The sequence below is a fragment of the Sus scrofa genome, chromosome 3 (genome assembly GCF_000003025.6).
Source record: "Sus scrofa isolate TJ Tabasco breed Duroc chromosome 3, Sscrofa11.1, whole genome shotgun sequence".
Classification (NCBI taxonomy): Eukaryota; Metazoa; Chordata; class Mammalia; order Artiodactyla; family Suidae; genus Sus; species Sus scrofa.
Window position 1 is genome coordinate 18,439,143 of NC_010445.4, and position 26,448 is coordinate 18,465,590.

At 47.0% G+C, this 26,448-nt stretch overlaps 1 protein-coding gene across 8 annotated transcripts in view; it reads left to right on the forward strand.

The window, feature by feature from the left end:
• The window catches only part of CLN3 (ceroid-lipofuscinosis, neuronal 3), a 16,733-nt gene extending 5,579 nt beyond the window's left edge, over positions 1-11,154 (forward strand). For 7 of the 8 annotated variants that reach the window (XM_021085543.1, XM_021085540.1, XM_021085539.1 and 4 more), the window contains 12 exons: positions 615-686; positions 1,345-1,424; positions 1,582-1,667; positions 2,711-2,783; positions 2,864-3,007; positions 5,272-5,384; positions 6,994-7,040; positions 7,125-7,193; positions 7,294-7,349; positions 7,510-7,603; positions 10,520-10,660; positions 10,774-11,154. In XM_021085543.1, coding sequence (XP_020941202.1) covers positions 615-686; positions 1,345-1,424; positions 1,582-1,667; positions 2,711-2,783; positions 2,864-3,007; positions 5,272-5,384; positions 6,994-7,040; positions 7,125-7,193; positions 7,294-7,349; positions 7,510-7,603; positions 10,520-10,660; positions 10,774-10,893 — 1,095 coding nt within the window. In that variant the 3' untranslated portion in view covers positions 10,894-11,154. 8 annotated transcript variants of the gene reach the window in all.

The window sequence follows — 26,448 nt, forward strand, 5'->3', positions numbered from 1 at the left end:
GAGTGTGTTACCCAAATCTAGTCCATTTACAGGGCCATCTTTTTTTTTTTTTTTTTTTTTTTTTTCTTTCAGGGCCACACTTGCAGCATATGGAGTTTCTCAGGCTAGGGGTCCACTTGGAGCTGCAGCTGCCGGCCTACACCACAGCTCACAGCACTGCCAGATCCTTTACCCCACTGATGGAAGCCAGGGATCGAACCTGCAATCTCATGGTTCCTCATTGGATTCGTTAACCACTGTGCCACAATGGGAACTCCAGAGACACTGAGGTCTTAAGAAGCCAATGCTGGAGTTCCCGTTGTGGCACAGTGGAAAAGAATCTGACAAGTATTCATGAGGATGCGGGTTCAATCCCTGGCCTCACTCAGTGGGTCGGGGATCCAGCGTTACTGTGAGCTGTGGTGTAGGCCAGCAGCTACAGCTCCAATTCGATCCCTAGCCTCGGAACTTCCATATGCCTCGGGTGTGGCCCTAAAAAGAAAAAAAAAAAGAAGAAGAAGCTACTGCTAACCTGAGCCCATCCTTCAAGTTAGAGCAGAGCTGGGAATGGAGTCAGGCCCTATTGGTCTGCCCTCCTGCCTCCCTGGGTGCAAGATTTTCTTCTCTCCCGTCAGGTGGACCCAGACCCAACACCCACCCCTCATAACAGCACATCTCGATTTGACTGTAACTCTGTCTCCACGGCTGTAAGTACCATCTGGTCCTCCCCTTACCCTTACTCTGGGTCTGTAGACCCCACCCCTACCCCCTGAGCACCCGGCTGGTACTGCCCTGACTCTTAATAATGAAGGCGGCCATTTACTGAATGCTTGCTTGCTTTTTTTTTTTTTTAGGGCTGTACCCTCGCCATATGGACATTCTCAGGCTCTAAACTGAAGCTGCAGCTCCCAGCCTACGCCACAGCCACAGCCATGCCAGATCCGAGCCACGTCAGCAACCTACACTGTAGCTCACGGCCACGCCGAATACTTGGCCCACTGAGCAAGGCTAGGGATCGAACCTGCATCCTCATGTACACTAGTCAAGTCCATTACCACTGAGCCGCAATGGGAACTCCCTGCTGAGCCCTTTCTCTGGGCAGCAGATATTAGCTTATTTGATCCACCTGTGAGCTAGGTGCTGTCATGGTCCCCATTTTGCAAATGAAATCAAAGCTCAGAGAATGTGTCTACCGTGACACAGAGCTAAGGAGTGGCAGACCTGGTACTGGACGCAGTTCTGTGTGGCTGCAGAGCCTGTATTTGTAGCAGGTTTAACTGGCTGGCTTCTATCTTTCCCTGGCCACTCAGTTGGGAGGCTTGTCCCTGGGAAGGTCTGGGGTCTCACTGTGTTCTCTGGTCCCAGGCGGTGCTCCTGGCAGACATCCTTCCCACCCTCATCATCAAATTGCTGGCTCCTCTTGGCCTCCATCTGCTGCCCTACAGGTCTGGGGAGGGGGTGGGGGTGGGAGTGGGAGGAAAGGCAGGTGGGATCCGAGAGCGGGGCGATCGGCAAGGCAGAGGAGCTGGCGGGAGGGCTGGGAGCTCAGCAGGGTCGCTGACCATCTGCGCCCCCCACCCCGACCCCCACATCTCCCTTCAGCCCCCGGGTTCTCACCAGTGGGATCTGTGCCGCTGGAAGCTTCATCTTGGTCGCCTTCTCTCATTCGGTGGCAACCAGCCTGTGTGGTGAGTGTCAGGTGAAGGCCCCGAGGAATCACAGCAGAGCCTTGGTGGGGAGGGTCTGCCCAACTTCCCAGCGGAGAGGGATTTTTTCTGTAACCCTCAGAAGCCTGCTAGGACTGTTGCAATAGGAGACAAGAGATGAGGTCAACTTGGAGCGGTAGGTGGGGCGGGGGTGGGAGGACGTGGATGGCTTAGATGGAAATTGGGATGAGCACAGTCCCCATGACCAAGACTCCGTGGTGGAGGTGGCGGAGGCATCGAGGATGCCTTTTTTTTTTTTTTTTTTTTTTTTTTTTTTTTTTTTTCCTTCTGCTTTTTAGGGCTGCAGGCGCAGCATATGGAGGTTCCCAGGCTAGGGCTTGAATCAGAGCTACAGCTGCCGGCCTACACCACAGCCACAGCCACGTGGGATGCGAGAGCTGCGTCTGCAACCTACACCACACAGCTCATGGCAACAGGGCCAGGGATCGAACCCACATCCTCATGACTCCTAGTTGAGTTCATTAACTGCTGAGCCACAAAGGGAACTCCAAGGATGACTTCTTGTTCCTGGTTTGCTAACTGGGTGGGCGGAGGTACCATCCCCTCTGGCAGACATGTAGAGGAGGGGGTTGGTTCTACTTTAGATCTGGAGCCCAGCCTGTTTGGGGATCTGGTTTTGTTTTGTTTTGTTTTTTGTCTTTTTAGGGCCACACCCACAGCATGTGGAGGTTCCCAGGCTAGGGGTTGCACTGGAGCTATAGCCGCAGGCCTACGCCACAGCCACAGCAATGCCAGATCCCAGCTGCATCTGTGCCCTACACCACAGCTCACAGCAACACTGTATCCTTAACCCACTGAGCAATGCCAGGGATCGAACGTGTGTCCTCATGGATCCTAGTCAGATTCATTTCCACTGAGCCACGACGGGAACTCCCAGGGGATCTGTTTTTAGCTCCTCCGTGTGAATGCAGAGGATGCAGAAGAGGCTGTGGCCAGACACCTTAAGGGATTGGGGCTGTCGGGGAAAGGCTGGTGTGGCCATAGCCGTGTCTGTCCTTTCCCAGGTGTGGTCTTGGCTAGCATCTCTTCAGGTCTGGGGGAGGTCACCTTCCTCTCCCTCACCTCCTTCTACCCCAGGTAAGCAGGCAAGGAGTGCGGGGAGGGGGTCCCACTGCTGGCTTTGGTCCTTCTTAGTGCTGCTGTGTTCTCCTTCTCAGGACCGTGATCTCCTGGTGGTCCTCGGGTACTGGGGGAGCCGGGCTACTGGGGGCATTGTCCTACCTGGGCCTCACCCAGGCCGGCCTCTCCCCCCAGCACACCTTGCTGTCCATGCTGGGTATCCCCGCCCTGATGCTAGCCAGGTAAGTGGCCTTGGGCCCAGAGGAAGAGGTTTTTTTTTTTTTTTTTTTTTTTTTTGCTTTTTAGGGCCGCACCCACAGCATAGGGGAGTTCCTAGGCTAGAGGTAGAATTGGAGCTGTAGCTGCATCTGCAACCTACACCACCGATCACGGCAACACCAGATCCTTAACCCACTGAGTGAGGCCAGGGATCGAACCCGCATCCTCATGGATCCTAGTCGGGTTGGTTAACCACTGCGCCATGGAGGGAACTCCGGGAAGAGGAACTTGAGGAGGGGCAACTTGATCATGATTCCAGTCTTCAGATCCCTACAGCCGTGTTAGGAGGAAATATGGGTTCTAGGCTCTGATAGGCCTGTTTGAGTTCTGGAGCCACCCCTTGTTGGCTGTGTTGTATGGGACAAGTTACTTTACCTCTCTGACCACATTTCAGATGGGGGTAACTTTCCTTGCTTCCTTCTCCATGTGGTGACACATGTGAAACGTTGAGTATAGTGTGGCTCCCACAGTGATTTAAGGGGGCAAGGGCGGACTTTGTTCATTTTGTGCATATTTTCATGTGTGTTAGGAAGAACTTTTTTTTTTTTTTTGGTCTTTTTTTTCTTTTTAGGACCTCATCTGCAGCTTTTGGTGGTTCCCAGGCTAGGGGTCTAATCAGAGCTGCAGTGGCCAGCCTACACCGCAGCCACACAGGATCTGAGCCACATCTGCGACCTACACCACAGCTCACGGCAACGCCGGATCCTTAACCAACGGAGCAAGGCCAGGGATCGAACCTACAACCTCATGGTTCCTAGTCAGACTCGTTTCCACTGCACCATGACAGGAACTCCTGTTAGGAAGAAATTTTAATTGGTCTATCAAATGGTCATTTCATAGATTATTGTTTAGGGCCAGGCCTTGTAGAAAAAAGTGAATCAGTTGAAAGGAAATTTTTTAGTAAAAAATAATATATGCAGGAGGAATGTAGATATGGCAAATATCATGAAGGTAAAATATAAATGATTGAATTTTGGAAAGTTCTGGCTTAGCACAGGAGGAACACATAATAAATGGTAGCTAGAGCGATTATTAGAATAACAATGACAGGAGTTCCTGTTGTGGCTCAGTGGTTAACGAATCCGATTAGGAACCATGAGGTTGCGGGTTCGATCCTCGGCCTTGCTCTGTGGGTTAAGGATCTGGCGTTGCCGTGAGCTGTGGTGTAGGTCGCAGATGCAGCTTGGACCCCTCGTTGCTGTGGCTCTGGCTCAGGCTGGCGGCTACAGCTCCAATTAGACCCCTAGCCTGGTAACCTCCATATGCCGCAAAAGCGGCCCTAGAAAAAAAAAGGTAAAAAGACAAAAAAAAAAAAAAAAAAAAAAAAAAGAATAACAATGACGAGAAAACAGAGTTGACTCTTTTGGTGTGAGCCAGGAGTCAAAATGAAGCCCCATGGATTAGAACCAACAAGGAACAGAGTTCCCACTATGACATAATGGGATCAGTGGTGTCTCTGCAGTGCCAGGATGGAGGTTCGATCCCTATCCTGGAGCAGTGGGTTAAAGGATCCAGCATGGCTACAACTGCGTTATAGGTCACGACTGTGGCTTGGATCTGATCCCTGGACCTCCATATGCCACAGAGCGAAAAAGAAAAAAAATAAAAATAAAAAAAGAGCCAGCAAAGATGTACATTTCTTTTTTTCTTTTTTTTTTTTTTTTTGTCTTTTTTTTTTTGCCTTTTCTAGGGCCTCTTCCCGTGGGATATGGAGGTTCCCAGGTTAGGGGTCTAATCGGAGCTGCAGCTGCCAGCCTACGCCACAGCCACAACAACACAGGATCTGAGCTGTGTCTGCGACCTACACCACAGCTCATGGCAACGTCAGATCCTTAACCCACTGAGCAAGGCCAGGGATCGAACCCGCAACCTCATGGTTCCTAGTCAGGTTCGTTAACTACTGCGCCATGATGGGAACACCTACATTTCTTTTCTTTTTTTTTTTTTTAGTTTATTTATATATATATTTTTTTCTACTGTATAGCATGGTGGCCCAGTTACACATACATGTATACATTCTTTTTTCTCGCATTACGTGTTCCATCATAAGTGACTAGACAGAGTTCCCAAGAGGTACATTTTAGCTCCAGAGAAAGAAGCGTTTCTGCACAGTCGGAGGTCTCTGGCTCTGGTTGGGGGTGCCTTGAAGGAGAGTCAGAACGAGAGGGGCTACCTTTCCAGCCCGACAGAGGCTTTTCAGTGTGATCTTCTTTCTGCCCGATCCTAGCTATTTCCTGTTGCTCACGTCTCCTGGGTCCCAGGACCCTGGAGGGGAAGAGGAGGCAGAGACAGCAGCCCGGCAGCCCCTGATAAATAGCGAGGCCCCCGAGTTGAAGCCAGGTAGGAGACACAGGAGCCCCTTCCAGCTGTCACCGTCTCTTTCTCTCTCTGCCTTTCAGTATTTCTCTCTCTACGGTGGACAGGGGAGGGGAAGTGGATGGGTGTGCCGGCTATGGCAAGAGCCAATCGCACTCATCTGTTCAAGAAATACTCATTGGGGAGGTCCCATTTTTTTTTTTTTTTTGTCTTTTCGCCTTTTCTAGGGCCACTCCCACAGCACATGGAGGTTCCCAGGCTAGGGGTCCAATTGGAGCTGTAGCTGCCGGCCTACACCACAGCCACAGCCACGCCAGATCCGAGCCGCATCTGCGACTTACACCACAGCTCACGGCAACGCCAGATCCTTAACCCACTGAGCGAGGCCAGGGATCGAACCCGCAACCTCACGGTTCCTAGTCGGATTTATTAAGCAGTGAGCCACGACGGGAACTCGCAAGGATGTCCCATTTCTGGCTCAGCCATTTAAGCACATTGTCTCTGTGATGTGATGTGGGTTCGATCCCTGGCTTTGCTCCGTGAGTTAAGGATCTGGCGTTGCCAGGACTGCATAGTTCGAGGATGCAGCTTGGATCTGGCAGGGCTGTGACTGTGGCCTAGACCAGCAGCTGCAGCTCTGATTTGAACCCTGGCCCTGGAACTTCCATATGCCCCAGGTGCGGCCCTAAGAAGGAAAGAGAAAAAAAAGAAAGAATCATTGTGTACTTATGGCTACCAGGCACATTCTGATCACTGGGGTGGGGTGGTGACTCAGATAAGGAAATGAGGCTCACTTATAAAACAAACAGCCAAATTGGAAACGTGTTGTTTCACACGTTGCCAAGTAGTAGAGGAATATAGCACAGCAACGCCCCGGGGAATGGCAGCTGCGGGGAAGGAGAGGGGTTCTAGAGAAAGTGGTCAGTGAGGGCCTTTTTTGAGGATGGGTCATTGGGCTGAAACATGAATGACAAGGAGTCAGCCCTGTAGGCATCGGGGAGAACAGGTTCCAGGCAGGGGAACAGCAAGTGCTAAGACCCTGTGGCAAGAATGAGCTTGAATATTCAAAAAACAGAAAGGAGGGCCCAGTGCGGCTAGAGTGGAGAATATTCTGCCACGGTCAAGAGCCATGAAGAAGTCTCACCTGCATTGTGGCGCAGCACAAACGAATCTGACTAGGAATCGTGAAGACTCAGGTTCGATCCCTGGCCTCGATCAGTGGGTTAAGGATCTGGTGTTGCTGTGAGTTGTGGTGTAAGTCGCAGATGCGGCTCAGATCCTGTGTTGCTGTGGCTGTGGTGTAGGCCGGCACAGCAACATAGGATCCTAGCCTGGAAACGTCCATATGCCACAAGTGCAGCTCTTAAAAAAAAAAAACAAAAAAAAGAAGTCTTATCTAGTTCCTTTTTTTTTTTTTTTTTAATTTATCTTTTTAGGGCCGCCCCTGTGGCATATGGAGGTTCCCAGGCTAGGGGTCAAATTGGAGCTGTACCCACTTCTAAGTACAGTCCAGTGGCCTGTGTGCATTGACACTATTGTGTTGGCTGATTCTTGCACACCATCACCCCTTTTCTGAGTCATGTGCCAACTTCACCTGCCCTTCTCTCCCTGTGCCCTCCCCTCCCACCTGCAGGCTCCGGCTCACACCTGTCCCTTCAGGAAAGGTGGACTGTGTTCAAGGTACGGACCGTGGTGGCGGGGGCGTGTCCCCTGTGGCCAGTGTTTGTCTCCCCGCCTCCTGCTCACGTCTCCTGACCCTTCCAGGGCCTGCTGCATTACATCGTCCCCCTGGTGCTGGTTTACTTTGCTGAGTATTTCATCAACCAGGGCCTTGTGAGTGAGGGGCTGCGGGGAGGGGGTGGAAACAGTGATGGAGGTGGGGACCCCCACATTCCCATCCTTCTCCCCGTCCCCCATCTGGTCTTTGCTGCAGTTTGAACTCCTCTTCTTCCGGAACACGTTCCTGAGTCATGCTCAACAGTACCGCTGGTGAGAAGAGGGAGGGCGGGGGGGGGGGGGAACAGCCGGTGGGCTGGGGGAGCCTCCCCTTGATGATCAGCACTGGGGTTGGGAGCGGCTGCCCTGCTCTGGAGCTGCCCTGCCAAGTAGGCTCTGGAAGCACTTCCTCCCACTCCCTGCCTCATCGAAGGTACCAGATGCTATACCAGGCTGGCGTCTTTGCCTCCCGCTCCTCTCTCCGCTGCTGTCACATCCACCACACATGGGCCCTGGCCTTGCTACAGGTACTGACTGTGCCCACCCCCCCCCAGCTCCTAGACCTACCTTGGCTCCCAGCTTCCCCCAACCCCATGCTCCCCTCCCTCAGCAGGGGGTATTTTTTGCACACCCTCATATTCTAAGCACAGGGAACAAAAGCCAGCCGGGATGTGTATAAAATGTGGCAGGAGCCAGGCAAACCTGGACCCAAATCCCAGCTTCTGTACTCGGTAGCCATGTGATTTTGGGCAGGCGCCTAAACTAATCTGAACCTCATTTTCCTCCTCTACAAACCCAGCCTAGGAGTTTCCATTGTGGCTCAGTGGGTTAAGAACCCAACTGGTATCCACGAGGACTCGGACTCAATTCCTGGCCTCGCTCAGTGGGTTAAGGCTCCGGTATTGCCACAAGCTGCAGCGTAGGTCCCAGATGTGGCTTAGATCCTGTGTGGCTGCGACGGTGGCGTAGGCTGGCAGCTGCAGCTCGGATTCCACCCCTAGGCTGGGAATTTCCATATGTCCCAGGAGTGGCCCTAGAAAGAAAAAAAAAATCGAAAAACGAAAAACCCCCGAAGTGGTTGTGAGACATAGAGATAGGGAGAATGAAAGAACAAGATTTTATATTGTGCTTTAATCACTTGGAACACTTAATGGTTATTTGCCCAAGCCATGCAGAGAGACAGGCTTTCAGATAACATTTCCAATGATAAGGAAATGTCCAGTTCTTTTATCCTGGATGGTTAATTACAATAGAATCAGCGATGTTGTAGTGAACAGGTTATTTAGCTCAAGCCTGGTGAGCAAATTCGTGGCAAAAGTCAGAATGAACAAAGACACCTTTCCCTCCAGCAGTCCTAACAGAACGAGTTTTATGGAACCAGCATTCATATTTCAAAGTCACATGTCTTCAGCCACCGAAGGTGACTATGAAAATAAACTTGTGGTGGCACAGACATTACTGATCTTATCTCTGTGGCAGCACCAATTTGATCCCTGGCCCAGCACAGTGGTTCCAGCATGGCCGCACCTGCTATGTAAGTCGCAGCTGCGGCTCAGATTCAGTCCATGGCCTGGGAACTTACATATGCTGCAGGTGTAGCCATAAAATTTTTTTAAATAAAAAATAAAATAAGATAAACTTTCCACTATTTTAGTGGGGGGAAGGAAAGAAAACGTGATTTTAAACATTCATATTTTCTTATTTGTTTCTAAATGTCAGAGTCCTGGGTCACACCTAAAAATATTTTAAAGCAAGTCCTTGGGAGTTCCCAGTGTGGCTCAATGGTAACGAACCCAACTAGTAACCAGGAGGATGCGGGTTTGATCCCTGACCTCGCTCAGTGGGTTAAGGATCTGGTGATGCTGTGAACTGTGGTGTGGGTCACAGATGCGGCTCAGATCCCCAGTTGGCTGTGATATAGAGCAGCAGCTATAGCTCCAATTGGACCCTTAGCCTGGGACTTCCATATGCCACATGGGATGCCCCAAAAGGAAACAAAAAAAAACCAAGCAAGTCCTTGGCAATCTCCAAATTAGTCTTTTTTAATGGCCGCAACAAAGGCATATGGCTACAGCAATGCCGGATCCTTTAACTGGCTACACCCAAGCCTCTGCAGTGACTGAGATGCTGCAGTCAAAAAAAAAATTTTTTTTTTATGGCCACACCATATACCAGGAGGGTGTATTGAAAGTCATCTTTAGGAGTTCCCGTGGCTCAGTGGTTAACGAATCCGACTAGGAACCACGAGGTTGTGGGTTCGATCCCTGGCCTTGCTCAGTGGGTTGAGGATCTGGCGTTGCTGGGAGCTGTGGTGTAGGTTGCAGATGCGACTCAGATTCTGAGTTGCTGAGGCTCTGGCGTAGGCCGGTGTCTACAGCTCTGATTTGATCCCTAGCCTGGGAACCTCCATATGCCGAGGGAGGGAGCAGCCCTAGAAAAGGCAAAAAGACGAAAAAAAAAAAAAAGTCTTTAAAATAAACCTTCAGGGAGTTCCCGTCGTGGCGCAGTGGTTAACGAATCCGACTAGGAACCATGAGGTTGCGGGTTCGGTCCCTGCCCTTGCTCAGTGGGTTAACGATCCGGCGTTGCCGTGAGCTGTGGTGTAGGTTGCAGACGTGGCTCGGATCCTGCGCTGCTGTGGCTCTGGCGTAGGCCGGTGGCTACAGCTCCGATTCAACCCCTAGCCTGGGAACCTCCATATGCCACGGGAGCGGCCCAAGAAATAGCAACAACAACAACAACAACAACAACAACAAAAAGACAAAAAGACAAAAATTAAAAAAAAATAAAAAAAAAAGAATTAAAAAAAAATAAACCTTCAGGAGTTCCCGTTGTGGCACAGCAGAAATGAATCCAACTAGGAACCATGAGGTTGCAGGTTCGATCTCTGGCCTTGCTCAGTGGGTTAAGAATCTGACGTTGCCATGAGCTGTGGTATAGGTCATAGACTTGGCTCGGATCCTGTGTGGCTGTGGCTGTGGTGTAGGCCGGCAGCTGCAGCTCTGATCCAACCCCTAGCCTGGGACCCTCCATATGCCAAGGGTGCAGCCCTAAAAAGCAAAATAAATAAATAAATAAATAAACCTTCAGGGATTTCCCGTTGTGGCCCAGCAGAAACGAATCTGACTAGGAACCATGAGGTTGCTCAGTGGGTTCAGGATCTGGTGTCGCCATGAGCTTTGGTGTGGGTCACAGACGAGGCTCGGATCTGGCGTTGCTGTGGCTGTGGTGTAGGCCGACAGCTGCTGCTCTGATCCAACCTCTAGCCTGGGAATCTCCATGTGCCACAGGTGCAGCCCTAAAAAGCAAAAAAAAAAGAACAAAAAAAACTAGGACCAGGGCCATAGGACGGGATGGCTTCCTGTGTGCCTCTGGTCCCAGGTGGACCCACCTCCCATCCCCCACCCCCCCAACCCTCCCCATTCCCCCACGTGCACCCACAGTGCCTCAACCTGGCCTTCCTGCTGGCGGACGTGTGGCTGAGCTTCCTGCCCAGCATCTACCTCGTCTTCCTGATCATTCTGTATGAGGGGCTCCTGGGAGGAGCGGCCTACGTGAACACCTTTCACAATATTGCCCTGGAGGTCGGTACTGAACGGGCCAGGGCTGTGGGTGGGTGGCCTCCCTGGGAGAGTCCCAGGCCGGGGTGTGGGTTGTGTAGCACTGAAGCCTCACTCCTGCTCCCCACCCTCCTCAGACCAGTGATGAGCATCGGGAATTTGCCATGGCAACCGCCTGTATCTCCGACACCTTGGGGATCTCGCTCTCAGGGCTCCTGGCCCTGCCTCTGCACGACTTCCTCTGCCGCCTCTCCTGACCCTCTAGCTCCTTGGGACATAGGACACATTGACCTGGACCCACACTGACCAGTGGGCAGGTCGGACTGACCCGAGGCCCACAGCCCGGAGCCCATGCAGGAGCTCTGCCCCCGATCCTCTCTGCATGGCTGGAATGTGGGAAAGTGCTGAGGCCCTGTTCCCCTCTGATGGAGGAGCAGCAGTTTTCTCCCAGTCCCAAGCTGGTTTGGGGAATTTCTTGGTTTCATGCCCTAAGAATAAATGCCTATTTTATCAATTGACTCTTGTGCCATTTTTCTCCCTGAAAAAACGTAGTATAAAAGCAGTAAGGAGTTCCTATCATGGTGCAGTGGTTGACGAATTCGACTAGGAATCATGAGGTTGCGGGTTCGATCCCTGCCCTTGCTCAGTGGGTTAAGTAAGGATCTGGCATTGCTGTGAGCTGTGGTGTAGGTTGCAGACGTGGCTCGGATCCTGATTTGCTGTGGCTCTGGCGTAGGCCGGTGTCTACAGCTCTGATTTGACCCGTAGCCTGGGAACCTCCATATGCCTCGGGAAGCGGCCCTAGAAAAGGACAAAAAAAAAAAAAAAAGAAAAAAGAAAAGCAATAAGCTCGCTTTGGAATACGTAGAGGAGCGTGTAAAGAAAGCATTTCAGCAAATTGTCTAGTCTTTTTTTTTTTTTTTTTTTTTTTTTGGCTGCACCCACAGCATGCAGAAGTTCCTGGGTCAGGGATCGAACCTGCGCCACCACAGTAACCAGAGCCACAGCAGCAGCAACACCAGGTCCTTAACCTGCCGGGCCACCAGGGAACTCCAAATTGTCTAGTGTTGGAGGCTTTGCTTATTCATTCACTTAGTCATTTCCTCATTCATTCACTGTGTAGGACAATCTCTATACATTTTTTCCCCCAACACTTAAGTTTCCAAACCTACAGAGAAGTTGAAAGAACTTGCGCAGTGAGTACAGGTGTAGGCACCAGCTGGGTTCTATGGTGACTGTTTTGCCAGTTGCTTTGTCATGCATCCAGCCTTCCGTGCACATCTGTCCTTTCCTCAATTCAACTTATTTTTGTGATGCATTACACACTAAGGAGATGAGTGCCATGCACCTCCCTCTAAATATTTCAGCATGCACATTTTCCACTAGACTCCAGTCTTTTTTTTATTTTTATTTTTTTGCTGCACTGGTGGCCTGGGAAAGTTCCCAGGCCAGGAATCAAAGCTGTGCTACAGCTACTGGATCCTTAACTCACTGCACCACAAGACAGCTCCCAAGAATCCAGTCTTTTTATAGTCTTATTTAAAGTAAGATGTACAGAAGTTCCCATCTTGGTGCAGTGGTTAACGGATCCGATTAGGAACCATAAGATTGCGGGTTCGATCCCTGGCCTTGCTCAGTGGGTTAAGGATCCGGCGTTGCCGTGAGCTGTGGTGTAGGTCACAGACACAGCTCGGATCCCGTGTTGCTGTGGCTGTGGCATAGGCCAGAGGCTACAGCTCTGATTAGACCCCTAGCCTGGGAACCTCCATATGCCGCGGGAGCGGCCCTAGAAAAGGCAAAGAGACAGAAAATAAATAAATAAATAAAATGCACAAACCGTTTTATAAATATATATATTATCTATTTCATATATTAATATATAAATAATAATTATATATATATATATATAGTTGTTGTTGCCTTTTAGGGCCACACCCACAGCATATGGAAGTTGCCAGGCTAGGGGTCAAATCAGAGGTGCAGTTGCCCGCCACAGCCACAGCCACAGCCACGCAAGATCTGAGCCTTGACTGTGACCTACACCACAGCTCACAGCAATGCCAGATCCTTAACCCACTGATTGAGGCCAGGGATTGAACCCAAGATCTCATGGTTGCTAGTCAGATTTGTTTTTGCTGTGCCAGGACAGGAACTTCATGTACAATGTTTTATTAGTTTTAGGTGTACAACAAAGTGAATCTGTCATACCTAAAAATATAGCCATTCTTTTTTCCCAGATAGGTTATTACAAACTATTGAGTAGATTTCCTGTGCACAGTAGGTTCTTTTTAATGTATATTTTGGATATTAACCCAGAAATCTGCATTTTTTTTATGTCTGCACCTGCAGCATATGGAAGTTTCCAAGTTAGGGGCTGACTTGGAGCTGCAGCTGCCAGCCCACCCCACAGCCACAGCGACAAGAGACCCGAGCTGCATCTGTGACATACACCACAGCTCACGGCAACACTGGATCTTAACCTACCGAGTCTGGCCAGGGATTGAACCCACATCCTCATGGATACAAGTCGGGTTCATTACCACAGAGTCACAATGGGAACTCAAGAAATCTGCATTTTAACAAGCTCTCTGGTGCATACTAAAGTTTGAAAAACACTGGCATAATGCGATATAAAAGGTAAAGGCAGGATTCAAACCACAGCACGATCTAATTTACTGAGTTGTTCTGCTTTCCCAGGAGCTCATGTGATTTCCACAACCACCTTTTGATGTGTTGGTACTATGGTTATTCCCATTTGACAGATCAAGAAATTGAGGTGCAAAAAGGTAAAAAGACCTGCCCAAGATTATAGAGCTACTGATGGCAGAGTTGGGACTCCAAAACCAGATTTCTCCGCTTCCAAAGTTCATACTGTCAACCACGATGTCCTCATTTCCCCGCATATGGGCCACAAGCATCACTGGCAGAGATGGGCTAATCTTGGGGGTAACTGAATGTTCGTTTTACACTCCAATAGCTAGGCTTTTATTTGATTATTTTATTACATTAAAAAATTCTGGAGTTCCCGTCGTGGCGCAGTGGTTAACGAATCCGGCTAGGAACCATGAGGTTGCGGGTTCGGTCCCTGCCCTTGCTCAGTGGGTTAACGATCCGGCGTTGCCGTGAGCTGTGGTGTAGGTTGCAGACGTGGCTCAGATCCCGCGTTGCTGTGGCTCTGGCGTAGGCCGGTGGCTACAGCTCCGATTCAACCCCTAGCCTGGGAACCTCCATATGCCGCGGGAGCGGCCCAAGAAATAGCAACAACAACAACAACAACAAAAGACAAAAAGACAAAAGACAAAAAAAAAAAAAAAAAAAAAATTCTGCCGTGAGCTGTGGTGTAGGTCACAGACGAGGCTCAGATTGGTGTTGCTGTGGCTGTGGTGTAGACTGGCAGCTTCAGCTCCGAATCAACCCCTAGCCTGGGAACCTCCATATGCTGCAGGTGCAGCCCTAAAAAGGCCCCCCCCAAAAAATTGTATGTCAACCATAGTTAAATTTAGAAAAGACGAAAGAAGATACTTACATTGCAACAATGGGAGGAGAAAGTATGTATACATGTATGTGTAACTTGGTCCCCATGCTGTACAGCAGAAAATAAATAAAGACAAAAAAAAACATAAAGAAATCATACAACCCAAGAGCAAAAAAAAAAAAAAAAAAAGCAAATAACCCAATTTAAAGAAGGGCAAAGGAGCTGAAAAGATATTCCTCCAAAGAGGATATACGAAAGGCCAACAGGTACTTGAAAAGATGCTTCACATCGCTAGTCATGAGAGAAATGCAAATCAAAACCACAATGAGCTGTCACCTCATGCCTGTTAGAATAGTCATCAAAAAGACCAGAGGAGTTCCCATCATGGCTCAATGGAAACAAATCTGACTCGCATCCATGAGGACACAGGTTCGATCCCTGGCCTCTCTTAGTAGGTTAAGGATCTGGCATTGTGGTGAGCTGTGGTGTAGATCACAGATGAGGCTTGGATCTGGCGTTGCTGTGGCTGTGGCATAGGCCAGTGGCAACAGCTCCGATTCAATCCCTAGCCTGGGAATCTCTATATGCTGCGGGTGCAGCTCTAAAAGACAGAAAAAAAAAAAAAAAAAAAAAAGACCAGAGATAATGAATGCTGGTGTGGATATAGAGAAAATGAATCCTTGCCCACTGTTGGTGAGATTGTAAATTTCCCCAGCCAGTAAGGAAAACAGTATAGACGAGCCTCAAAACATTAAAAGAACTACCATATGATGCAGCAGTTCCACTCCTGGAAATATATCCAAAGGAAACAAAAAAAAAAACTAATTTGAAAAGATATCCTCATAGTTCCCATTGTGGCGCCATGTAAATGAATCCGACTAGGAACCATGAGGTTGCGGGTTTGATCCCCGGCCTCCCTCAGTGGATCTGGTGTCACTGTGAGCTGTGGTGTAGGTCAAAGACACGACTTGGATCTGGTGTGGCTGTGGCTGTGGTGTAGGCCGGCAGCTGTAGCTCTGGTTGGACTCCTAGCCTGGGAACTTCCATGTGCTGTGGGTGAGGCCCTAAAAAGACCAAACAAACAAACAAAAACCTCCAGTTATAAGTGGGTGCCAAGAACATATTGTACAACATGAAGACTGTAGCTGGCACAGCTGTATGAAATATGGGAAAATTATTGAGTTCTCACCACAAGGAGAAAATTTTTTCCTATTTTTAGCTGAACTATTGCAATCTTTTGACAATATATGTAAACCAAGCCATCGTAAACTTATACAACGATGTATGTCAAATATTGCTCATTAAAATGGGGGAGGGAGGAGTTCCCGTCGTGGCACAGTGGTTAAGGAATCCGACTAGGAACCATGAGGTTGCGAGTTCGATCCCTGCCCTCACTCAGTGGGTTAAGGATCCAGCACTGCTGCAAAAGTGGTGGTGTAGTTCACAGATTCGGCTAGGATCTGGCATTGCTGTGGCTTGGTATAGGCCAGCAGCTGCAGCTCCTATTCAACTCATAGCCCGGGAACTTCCATATGCCGCAGGTATGGCCCTAAAAAAACAAAGGAAGGAAGGAAGAAAAATAAATACATAAATAAATAAATAGACATTGCCAAATCCAAGGTCCAGAGAAGAATTACTTCTCTGTTTTCTTCTGAGCTTATAGTTTTAACTCTCACATTTAACTCTTACATTTTTAGGTCTTTGATCCATTTTGAGATTTTTGAGGATTTTTTGGGGGGGGTGTTTTCTTTTGTTTTTGCTTATAATGTGAGGTATGCATCTGTCCAGAAAAGAGTTACTCCAATAAAGTTTTTTAAAAAAATAATAATAGGAGTTCCCGTCATGGCGCAGAGGAAACAAATCTGACTAGGAACCATGAGGTTGCGAGTTGGATCCCTGGCCTCCCTCAGTGGGTTAAGGATCCTGTGTTGCCTTGAGCTGTGGTGTAGGTTGCAGACACAGCTCCGATCCCGAATTCCTGTGGCTGTGGTGTAGGCCAGCAACCGTTGCTCTGATTCCACCCCTAGCCTGGGACCCTCCATATGCTGCAGGTATGGCTCTAAATAGCAAAATGATAATGATAATAACAGTAATAATAAATCAAAAGAAGAGTTAACAGGAGTTCCCACTGTGGCTCAGCAGAAATGAATCCAACTAGCATCCGTGAGAATGCAGGTTTGATCCCTGGCCTTGCTCAGTAGGTTAAGGATCCAGCATTGCTGTGAGCTGTGGTGTAGGTCTCCGACGTGGCTCGGATCCTGCGTTGCTGTGGCTGTGGTGTAGGCCAGCGGCTACAGCTCTGATGTGACCCCAAGCCTAAAAAAAAAAAAAAAAAAAAAAAAAAAAAAAAAAAAAAGTTAGCATAACATACTGCTAAACTTACAAAGTCTGCTTGCAAGAATGACCTTTGGCTGGAGGTTTCCCACCATTAATGAATGAGAATGACTCTCACCTCCTAAACAGGTTCCACGAACAGTGTGGTTTATCTGCTTTCCTTCTGAGAATCGGGAATTTTGGTGCATGCTAGTTAGAGTGCCTGTGTGACTGGCCCCTATGAGAACCCTGGCACTGACTCTTAACAGGCTTCCCTAGTTGGCAACATTTCATAGTCGTTGTTACAACTCATTGCTTGCAGAGCTACATGTATCCTATGTGACTCCACTGGGAGAGGACCCTTGAGAGCTTGGGTCTGCTTTCTCCCAGACTGCATCCCATACTCTTTCCTTTACCCTTTCCTTGTTTCGCTTCATTTCCTTTCGCTGTAATAAATCATAGCTATGCGTACAATTATATGCTGAGTTCTGTTAGTCTTGCTAGCAAATCACTGAAAGTGGGTGTGGTCTCGGGGACCCCCACTTCAGGGTCCAGGGTCATTCTTTTGCATGTGAATATCCAGTGGTCCCAGAATCACTTGTTGAAAAGACTCTCCCTATTGATTTCTTTTGGTACCTTATTGAAAAATCAGTTGACTGTAAACGTCAGGGCTCATTTCTAGAGTCTCAGTTTGAGTCTTTTCTTATGCCGGTACAACATTGTCTTGATTACTGTAATTTCGGAGTGGTTTTTTTGAAATTGAGAAGTGAGAATCCTCCAATTTTGTGCTTTTCCAAGATTGTTTTATGAATTTGAAGATGAGCTGGTCAATTTCTGTGAAGAAGCCAGCTGCGATTTTGATAGGAATTACACTGGATCTGAGTATAAATTTGGGAAGTGTTGCCATCTTAACAATCTTGTCTCTTCTGATCCATGACCATGGGATGTCTTTTCACTTGTTTCAATTTTTTTTTTCTTTCAACAATGCTTTCCCATATTCATCATATATATTTTTCATCTCTTTTGTTAAATTTATTTCTAAGTATTTTATTTTTTTGTACATGGAACTAATTTCCTTTTTCTTTTTTTAAAATTAAATTATAGTTGATTTACAATGCAGAATTATTTTCCTAATTTTATTTCTGGATTGTTCATTATGGGAGTATAGCAATACATTTGATTTTTATCTATTGATTTTTTTATCTTCCAACCCTGCTGAACTTGTTATTAGTTCAAATAGGTTTTTGTAGGTTCCTTAGGATTTTCTATGTAGAAGATGACATCCTCTGCAAATCTTTCTAATTGGATTGCCTTTTATTTCAGATTAGAAATAAGGCATTAGGAGTTCCCCTGGTGGCTCAGTGGCAACAAACTCAGCTAGTATCCATGAGGACGAGGTTTTGGCACTAGAAAAGGAAAAAAAAAAAGATAAATTCATAAGAGAAATTGGTCTGTAATTTTCTTTTCTTTTTTTTTTTTTTTGTCTTTTTAGGGCCACACCCAAGGCATATGGAGGTTCCCAGGCTAGGGGTCTAATCGGAGCTGTTGCTGCTGGCCTATGCCAGAGCCACAGCAACACCAGATCTGAACCATGTCTGCGACCTACATCACAGCTCATGGCAACACCAGATCCTTAACCCACTGATCGAGGCCAGGGATTGAACCTGCAACGTCACAGTTCCTAGTCGGATTTGTTTCTGCTGCGCCATGATGGGAACTCCTGGTCTATAATTTTCTTTTCTTGTGTCATTTTTGTCTGGTTTTGGTATCAGGGCAATGCAAGCCTCGTAGAATGTGTTGGGAAATGTTCTCTCTTATTCTTTGGAAGAATTTGTGAAGAACTGGTATCAATTCTTTAATATTTGTAGAATCAACTAGTAAAACCATCTGGATCTGGGCTTTTCTCTGTGGGTAGTTTTTGCAACATTTATTTTTAAATTTTATTTTATTGGAGTATAGTTGATTTACAATGTTGTATTACTTTCAGGTATACAGTAAAGTGAATCAGTCGTATGATGTATCCATTCTTTTTCCATATAGGTTATTTCAAACCATGAGTAGATTTTCCTGTGCTTCGTATAATGTATCCATTCTTTTTCCATATAGGTTATTTCAAACCATGAGTAGATTTTCCTGTGCTGTACAGTAGTGCCACCTGTGGTTTTTAAGCAGTTGAAATATGGTTAGTATGACTGAAAAAACTGAACTGTTAATTGTATCTAATATTTAGTTAAGTTAAATATAATAAGCCATGAAAGGTTGTTGTTCTTACAGAAGAGCTTTTGGGAGTTCCTGTTGTGGCTCAGCAGTTAACGAATCTGACTAGCATCCATGAGGATGCAGGTTTGATCCCTGGCCTTGCTCTGTGGGTTAAAGATCTCACGTTGCTGCGAGCTGTGGTGTAGCTTGCAGACTCAGCTCAGATCCTGCATTGCTGTGGCTGTGGTGTAGGCTGGCAGCTACAGCTCAGACTTGACCCCTAGCCTGGGAACCTCCACATGCCTTGGATGCAGCCCTAAAAAGCAAAAAAAAAAAAAAAAAAAAAAAAAAAATTGAACAGTACTAAATGGTACTAAATGGGGTGGTACTGCCCCCGATGGTCATTTAGGAAGTTTATGGGTTTTTGTTTTTGTTTTTTGTCTTTTTTGCCATTTCTTGGGCTGCTCCTTCGGCATATGGAGGGTCCCAGGCTAGGGGTCCAATCAGAGCTATAGCCGCTGGCTTACGCTAGAACCACAGCAACGCCAGATCCAAGCCACGTCTGCAACCTACACCACAGCTCACAGCAACGCCAGATCCTTAACCCACTGAGCAAGGTCAGGGATCAAACCCGCAACATCATGGTTCCTAGTCAGATTCCTTCATCGCTGCGCCATGATGAGAATGCCGAGGAAGTTTATGGGGTTTTGATTCTCAATGTAAATGGGACAGAGCCCTTTAGAGGGTGAAGGCCAAGCCATCCTGCCATGCACGACATGGTCCTTTGTGAAGAGTGATTCTCCTACATCTGGTGGCTTTTCAGGATCCCCCCACCCCAGACATCTAACTCCATTTTACATGTGAACTCGATGTATATCTTGCTTGGCTTTAATGTACATGAATTTTCCAGGATTTCAGCTATCGCGTTCATTGAAGGAAGACTGTATTTTGTTTTGTTTGGACATTTACCAAGAGCTTTTATGCTATATTTGGAAAATCCCCTCACTAAAGCAACACCCAGTGCCTCATTCACTGTGATTGTAAACATATATAAAAGTGCTAAGTATGCATACATATATTTATTTCAAAATGTCAACTATAGGAGTTCCCATTGTGGCTCTTTGGTAACAAACCTGACTAGTATCCATGATACTAAAAGGACTCCCCCCCAAAAAAGTCAACTATAAAGGAAAAAAATCCAACATTTTTTCCTATGATAATTTCATAAATCCAAATCATGTCATTACAAATAGATGCAAATCTCTGTTCTTTATATTTTCTAGGGAAATCACGTCTCAACATTTACATATTTAAATACACATTTCTGATAAAAAATTTTTCTATTTTTCCTTTATAAATACACTTGGAGCACAGTGGTATTTACTGAAGCTGAAAATATATTTATTCTATGATTCAGGTTTCCCACCCAAGAAGATAAATATTTATGTACACAAAAAGATTTGTATAAAAATGGTCATAAAAGATTTATTCAGGAGTTCCCATCGTGGCGCAGTGGTTAACGAATCCGACTAGGAACCATGAGGTTTCAGGTTCCATCCCTGGCCTTGCTCAGTGGGTTAAGGATCCAGCGTTGCTGTGAGCTGTGGTGTAGGTCGCAGACGAGGCTCGGATCCCTTGTTGCAGTGGCTTTGGTGTAGGCCGGTGGCTACGGCTCCGATTCGACCCCCAGCCTGGGAACCTCCATATGCCGTGCAAGTGGTCCTAGAAAAGGCAAAAAGACCAAAAAAAAAAAAAAAAAAGCTTTATTCATAATAGCCCCACACTGGAAACAATCCATATCAACAGGAAAATTAATACATTGTTTGATGTAGTCATGAAATTGAAGATTATTCAATAATCAAAAAGAAGGAACTTCTGGTTCAGGAACAACATGGATGAAATCTCATAGGCTTCTGAAAGCAAGCCAAACCATAAAAGAAATAAAAAGACAGTCTATGAGTTCCCATCGTGGCTCAGAGGAAACGAATCTGACCAGTATCCAAGAGGACTCAGGTTCGATCCCTGGCCCTGCTTAGTGGGTTAAGGATCTGGTGTTGCCATGAGCTGTGGTGTAGGTTGCAGACATGGCTTGCATCTGGTGTTGCTGTGGCAGCTGCATACCTAGCCTGGAAGCCTCCATATGCTGTGGATGCAGCCCTAAAAAGACAAAAACAAAAAAGACCAGACGGGAATGGGACCAGAATGGGAGAAGATATTTGCAAATGATGCAACCCACCAACAAGGGCTTAATTTCAAAATATGCGATCAGCTTATACAAGTGAAAGCAGCCAGACAAAAAAGAGGACATATCTTATTTATTTATTTTTTGGCTGCCGAGAAGTTCCAGGGCCAGGGATCAAACCCAAGTCACAGTAGTGAGAATATCGGATCCCTAACCTGCTGAGCCACCAGGGAACTCCTATTTTTATATGAAACTCAAGAATAGGCAAAACTAATAGATGATGGTAGAAGTCAAGACAGTTGGTGCACTCAGCTGTATGTATGTTGTCTTTCAATAATAATAATGAAAAGAACCCTTTTTCTTTTATCCATGCACCTGAGGCATATGGAAGTTCCTGAGCTAGAGATCAAATCAGAGCTGCAGCTGAGGCATACACCACAGCCATTGAGACACCAGATCTAAGCCGCATCTGCAACCTACACTGCAGCTTGCAGCAATCCCAGATCCTTAACCCACCAAGTGAGGCCAGGGATGGAGCCTGAATCCTCACAGAGACAGCATCAGGTCCTTAACCTACTGAGTGACAGCGGGAACTCCCCCGAGAGGAATCTCACTGCCACCTCCTCCCCTGCCCCTGTGCTCTGTTCTCTGCCTCCTTTCAGTCCACTCCCCTTCCAAATTATGATGTATCCCACTGTGGTCAATATTAGAAAATAAAACAGGAGTTCCCGTTGTTGCTCAGTGGTTAATGAACCCTATTGGTATCCATGGGGACACAGGTTCGATCCCTGGCCCCACTCAGTGGGTTAAGGATCCGGCCTTGCTGGGAACTGTGGTGTAGGTCGCCGACATGTCTTGGATCCTGTGTTGCTGTGGCTGTGGTGTAGGCCGGCGGCTGCAGCTCTGATTGGACCCCCTAGCCTGGGAACCTCCATATGCCACAGGTGTGGCCCTAAAAAGACAAAAATAAAATAAAATAAAATAAAATAAAAATACATCCTGTAGAGTCTTCTGTGGCCTCTCCATTAGAGGACCTCATTTTAGGACCTCACTCTGTCCCTAGTTTGACCATTGCCTGCCCTTTATGAGTCTTGGTTTTCTCATCTACAAAATGAGGTTACTAATAGTTGCTTTTCCTGCCTACCTGCAAGTTGGTTATGAGCTTCAGATGCTTTTATGCATTTGAAATTGCTCTTCAAATGCCTGTAATGATAATCACCTTTCTGCTTGCTGGTTGCATTATTACAGAGAAGCAATCCGATAAGGGTAATGTGACGCCCCCAGGAACCCAGGATGCCAACTGATCAAAGTTCCTCCAGGGTGTGCTTCTGGCCCTCAAGTCATCAAAATCTAGGCATTAACAAAAGTCACCCATTAAAAACACCCACCTTCTGCTTGGCTCCAGTTAGGGAGCCTAATTATGCTCACAAAGGAAGATATTCTTAGGGTTTTTGTATTTTGCTTTTTTTCACTCTTCTGCATCATTGCCATTCATCCTCTTCAGAACACCAGGTTGTCTTAACTCAAAAATTGTTAGGGGAGTTCCTGTCATGGCTCAGTGGTTAACGAATCCGACTAAGAACCATGAGGTTGCGGGTTCGGTCCCTGGCCTTGCTCGGTGGGTTAAAGGATCTGGCGTTGCCGTGATCTGTGGTGTACGTTGCAGACTCGGCTTGGATCCGACGTTGCTGTGGCTCTGGCGTATTGGAGCCCTAGCCTGGGAACCTCCATATGCTGTAGGAGCGGCCCAAGAAATGACAAAAAGACAAAAAAAAAAAATTGTTAGTGTCTCGTTCTAAAACAGCAACTCTCTTGACGTCCAGAAGGCTGTGAAATAAATTTGGGTTAAAATACAGGCTATCGATGTGATCCTAGGCAAGTTGCTTAGTCTCTTAGGACATCAACATCCGCTTCTCTAAAGTTGGGACATGGGAGTTCCCATCGTGGCTCAGTGGTTTTGCTGTGGTGTAGGCTGAAGGCTGCAGCTCTGATTCTACCTCTAGCCTGGGAACCCTCCATGCCATAGGTGTGGTCTTAAAAAGATCTAAAAAAAAAAAAAAAAAAGAGAGAGAAAGAAAGAAAAAAGAGGTATTCCTGGAGTTCCAGTTGTGGCACTGTGGGCTAAGAATCCAACTAGTATCCATGAGGACATGGGGTTCCATCGCTGGCCTCACTCAGTGGGTTAAAGGATCCGCCAATGCTGCAAGCTGCGGTGTAGGTCATGGGTGTGGCTCCCATCTGGCATTGCTTTTTTTTTTTTTTTTTTTTTGTCTTTTTGCTACTTCTTGGGCCGATCCCACGGCATATGGAGGTTCCCAGGCTAGGGGTCTAATCAGAGCTGTAGCTACTGGCCTACGCCAGAGCCACAGCAACGTGAGATCCGAGCCGCATCTGCAACCTACACCACAGCTCACGGCAACGCCGGATCATTAACCCACTGAGCAAGGGCAGGGACCGAACCCGCAACCTCATGGTTCCTAGTTGGATTTGTTAACCACTGCGCCACGACGGGAACTCCTACGGGCATTGCTGTGGCTGTGGCATAGGCCAGCGGCTAGGGCTCCAATTTGACCCCTTGTCTGGAAATTTCCATATGCGCCAGATGAGGCCTAAAAACACAAAGACCAAAAAAAAGAAAAGAATGAAGTGGGAGTTCCCATTGTGGCGCAGGGGAAACGAATCTGACCAGGAACCATGACGTTGCAGGTTCGATCCCTGGCCTCACTCAGTGGGTTAAGGATCCAGCATTGCCGTGAGCTGTGGTGTAGGTCGAAGATGTGGCTTGGTTCTGCTGTGGCTGTGACTGTGGTATAGGCTGGCAGCTGTAGCTCTGATTAGACCCCTAGCCTGGGAACCTCCGTATACTGCAGGTGTGGCCCTAAAAAAAAAAAAAAAAATGAAGGGGAGGAAGGAGAGCTGAATTTGGAATTCGGGATTAACAGGTACACACTACTGTACATAAAATACATAAATAACAATGGAGTTCCCTTGTGGTTCAGCAGGTTAAGAAACCGACTAGTCTCCATGAGGATGTGGGTTTTTTTTGTTTTTGTTTTTGTTTTGGTCTTTTTGCCATTTCTCGGGCCGCTCTCGCGGCATATGGAGGTTCCCAGGCTAGGGGTCAAATTGGAGCCATAGCCACCAGCCTACGCCAGAGCCACAGCAACGCCGGATCCAAGCCGTGTCTTCCACCTACACCACAGCTCATGGCAATGCTGGATCCTTAACCCACTGAGCAAGGCCAGGGATCAAACCTGCCACTTCATGGTTCCTAGTCGGATTTGTTAACCACTGCGCCATGACGGGAACTCCAGGACGTGGGTTTTGACCCCCGCCTTGCTCAGTGGGTTAAGGATCTGGCATTGCCACAGGCTGTGATATAGGTCGAAGATGCAGCTCTGATTCGACCCCTAGCCCAGGAACTTCCATGCGTTGCAGGTGGGGCAGTAAAAAATAAAAGAAATACATAGATAAACAACAAGATCCTACCGTATAGCACAAGTAACTATATTGAATATCTTGTAATGACCTATAATGGGGTCCAATCGGAGCTGCAGCTGCCAGCCTACACCACAGCCACTGAACACAAATACACACACACACTATTCCATCTGTCTATTCCATAGACATAGCTATGTAAAAGGATATAGATGTATGTGCATGTTTAAGAATTATATAGATAAGGAGTTCCCGTCGTGGCGCAGCGGAAACGAATCCGACTAGAAACCATGAGGTTGCGGGTTCGAACCCTGGCCTTGCTCAGTGGGTTAAGGATCCGGCCTTGCTGGGAGCTGTGGTGTAGGTCGCAGATGAGGCTTGGATCCCGAGTTGCTGTGGCTGTGGTTGTAGGCTGTTGGCTACAGCTCCGACTGGACCCCTAGACTGGGAACCTCCATACGTCTAGGGTGCGGCCCTAAAAAGACAAAAAAAAAAAAGAATTATATAGTTAAGAATATATAAAGAGAGATGTACAATATCCCATATAGACAGCCAATACATAGATAGAGCTTTATATAATCCTTATATACATACATACGCCCATATATCCACATCCAATCACATTTTGGTATACATACATAATAAAGACACATCTTCCAGATTGGAAGATTACACTATAAACTGGTAGTTGGAAGATTACACTATAAACTGATCATTGTATTTGCCCCTAAGGAGAGAAGTTAAGGAACTTCCATACCCCTGTATGTTCTCTTATTTTCTGCTTTTTTTAGGGCCGCACCTGTGGCATATGGAGGTTCCCAGGCCAAGGGTTGAATCAGAGCTACAGCTGCTGGCCTACACCACAGCTACAGCAACAAGGGGTCTGATCCGAGTCTGTGATCTACACCATAGCTCATGCAACTCTGGATCCCCAACCCCTGAGCGAGGCCAGGGATCGAACCCACATCCTCATGGATACTAGTCAGATTTATTTCTACTTACCCCTGCATATTCTTTTGTATCATTTACATTTTTGTAATCATGTACATGTGTTATTTTCAAATAAAGAGAGAAGCACGTGAAAGGGCCTGGCACACGGTAGGTGCTTTAATGATATTTGTGGATGTCTGGTGAAACTTGTTCATTAAGACCTCCTTTGGAGTTCCCTTCGTGGCTCAGGGGTTAACGAACCCGACTAGGGTCCATGAGGATTTGGGTTTGATCCCTGACCTTGCTCAGTGGGTTAAGGATCCGGCATTGCTGTGAGCTGTGGTGTAGTTTATAGAAGCAGTCTGGATCCAGTGTTACTATGGCTGTGGTGTAGTCTGGTGGCTACAGCTTTGATTGGACCCCTAGCCTGGGAACCTCCATATGCCATGAAAAGCAAAAAAAAAAGTAAAAAAAAGATCTCCTTTTACCTAGAATGTCCCAAGTATATTTAAATTTTTTCTGTAGGAGTTCCCATTGTGGCACAGTAGGTTGGGAACCTGACTGCAGTGGATGGGGTTGCTGTGGAGGCACATGTTCAATCCCTGGCCTGGCCTAGTAGATTGGGGATCTGACATTGCTACAGTTGCAGCTTGGATTCGATCCCTGGCCTGAGAGTTTCCATATGCTGTGAGTATTACCAAAAATATAAATAAAATAAAATAAAATAAAATTTTTCTTAAAAAAAAAGCCACAGCAAAATGTGACATGTAGTATCATATTAAGTTTTGACAATGTTTGGTGGATTGTGGGTCATAGATATTCATTTTTTGTTTTTTTTTTAAGGGCCACACCCTCGGTATATGGATGATCCCAGGCTAGGGGGTGTATTGGAGCTGTAGCCACCAGCCTACAATGTGGGATCCGAGTCATATCTGTGACCTACACCACAGCTCACGGCAACGCTAGATCCTTAACCCACTGAGCAAGGCCAGGGATCGAACATGCATCCTCAGGGTTTCTAGACGGATTCGTTTCTGCTGCACCACGACGGGAACTCCATGTTCTGTTTCTTAAAGCTCGATTTGTGGAAACTCATCAAGCTGTGCACTACTGATCTGTCAAACTCATGTGACTCTACGTTACAGTTCAATAAAAAGTTTGCTGAAAAAGCCCCTTCCCTGTTAAATCGAAAATTTTCAAAATGACTTAGCCAAGGATTAGTAAAAAATAAAGAGTTTGGATATGATTTTTTCCTTTGCAAATGATCAGGGTCTT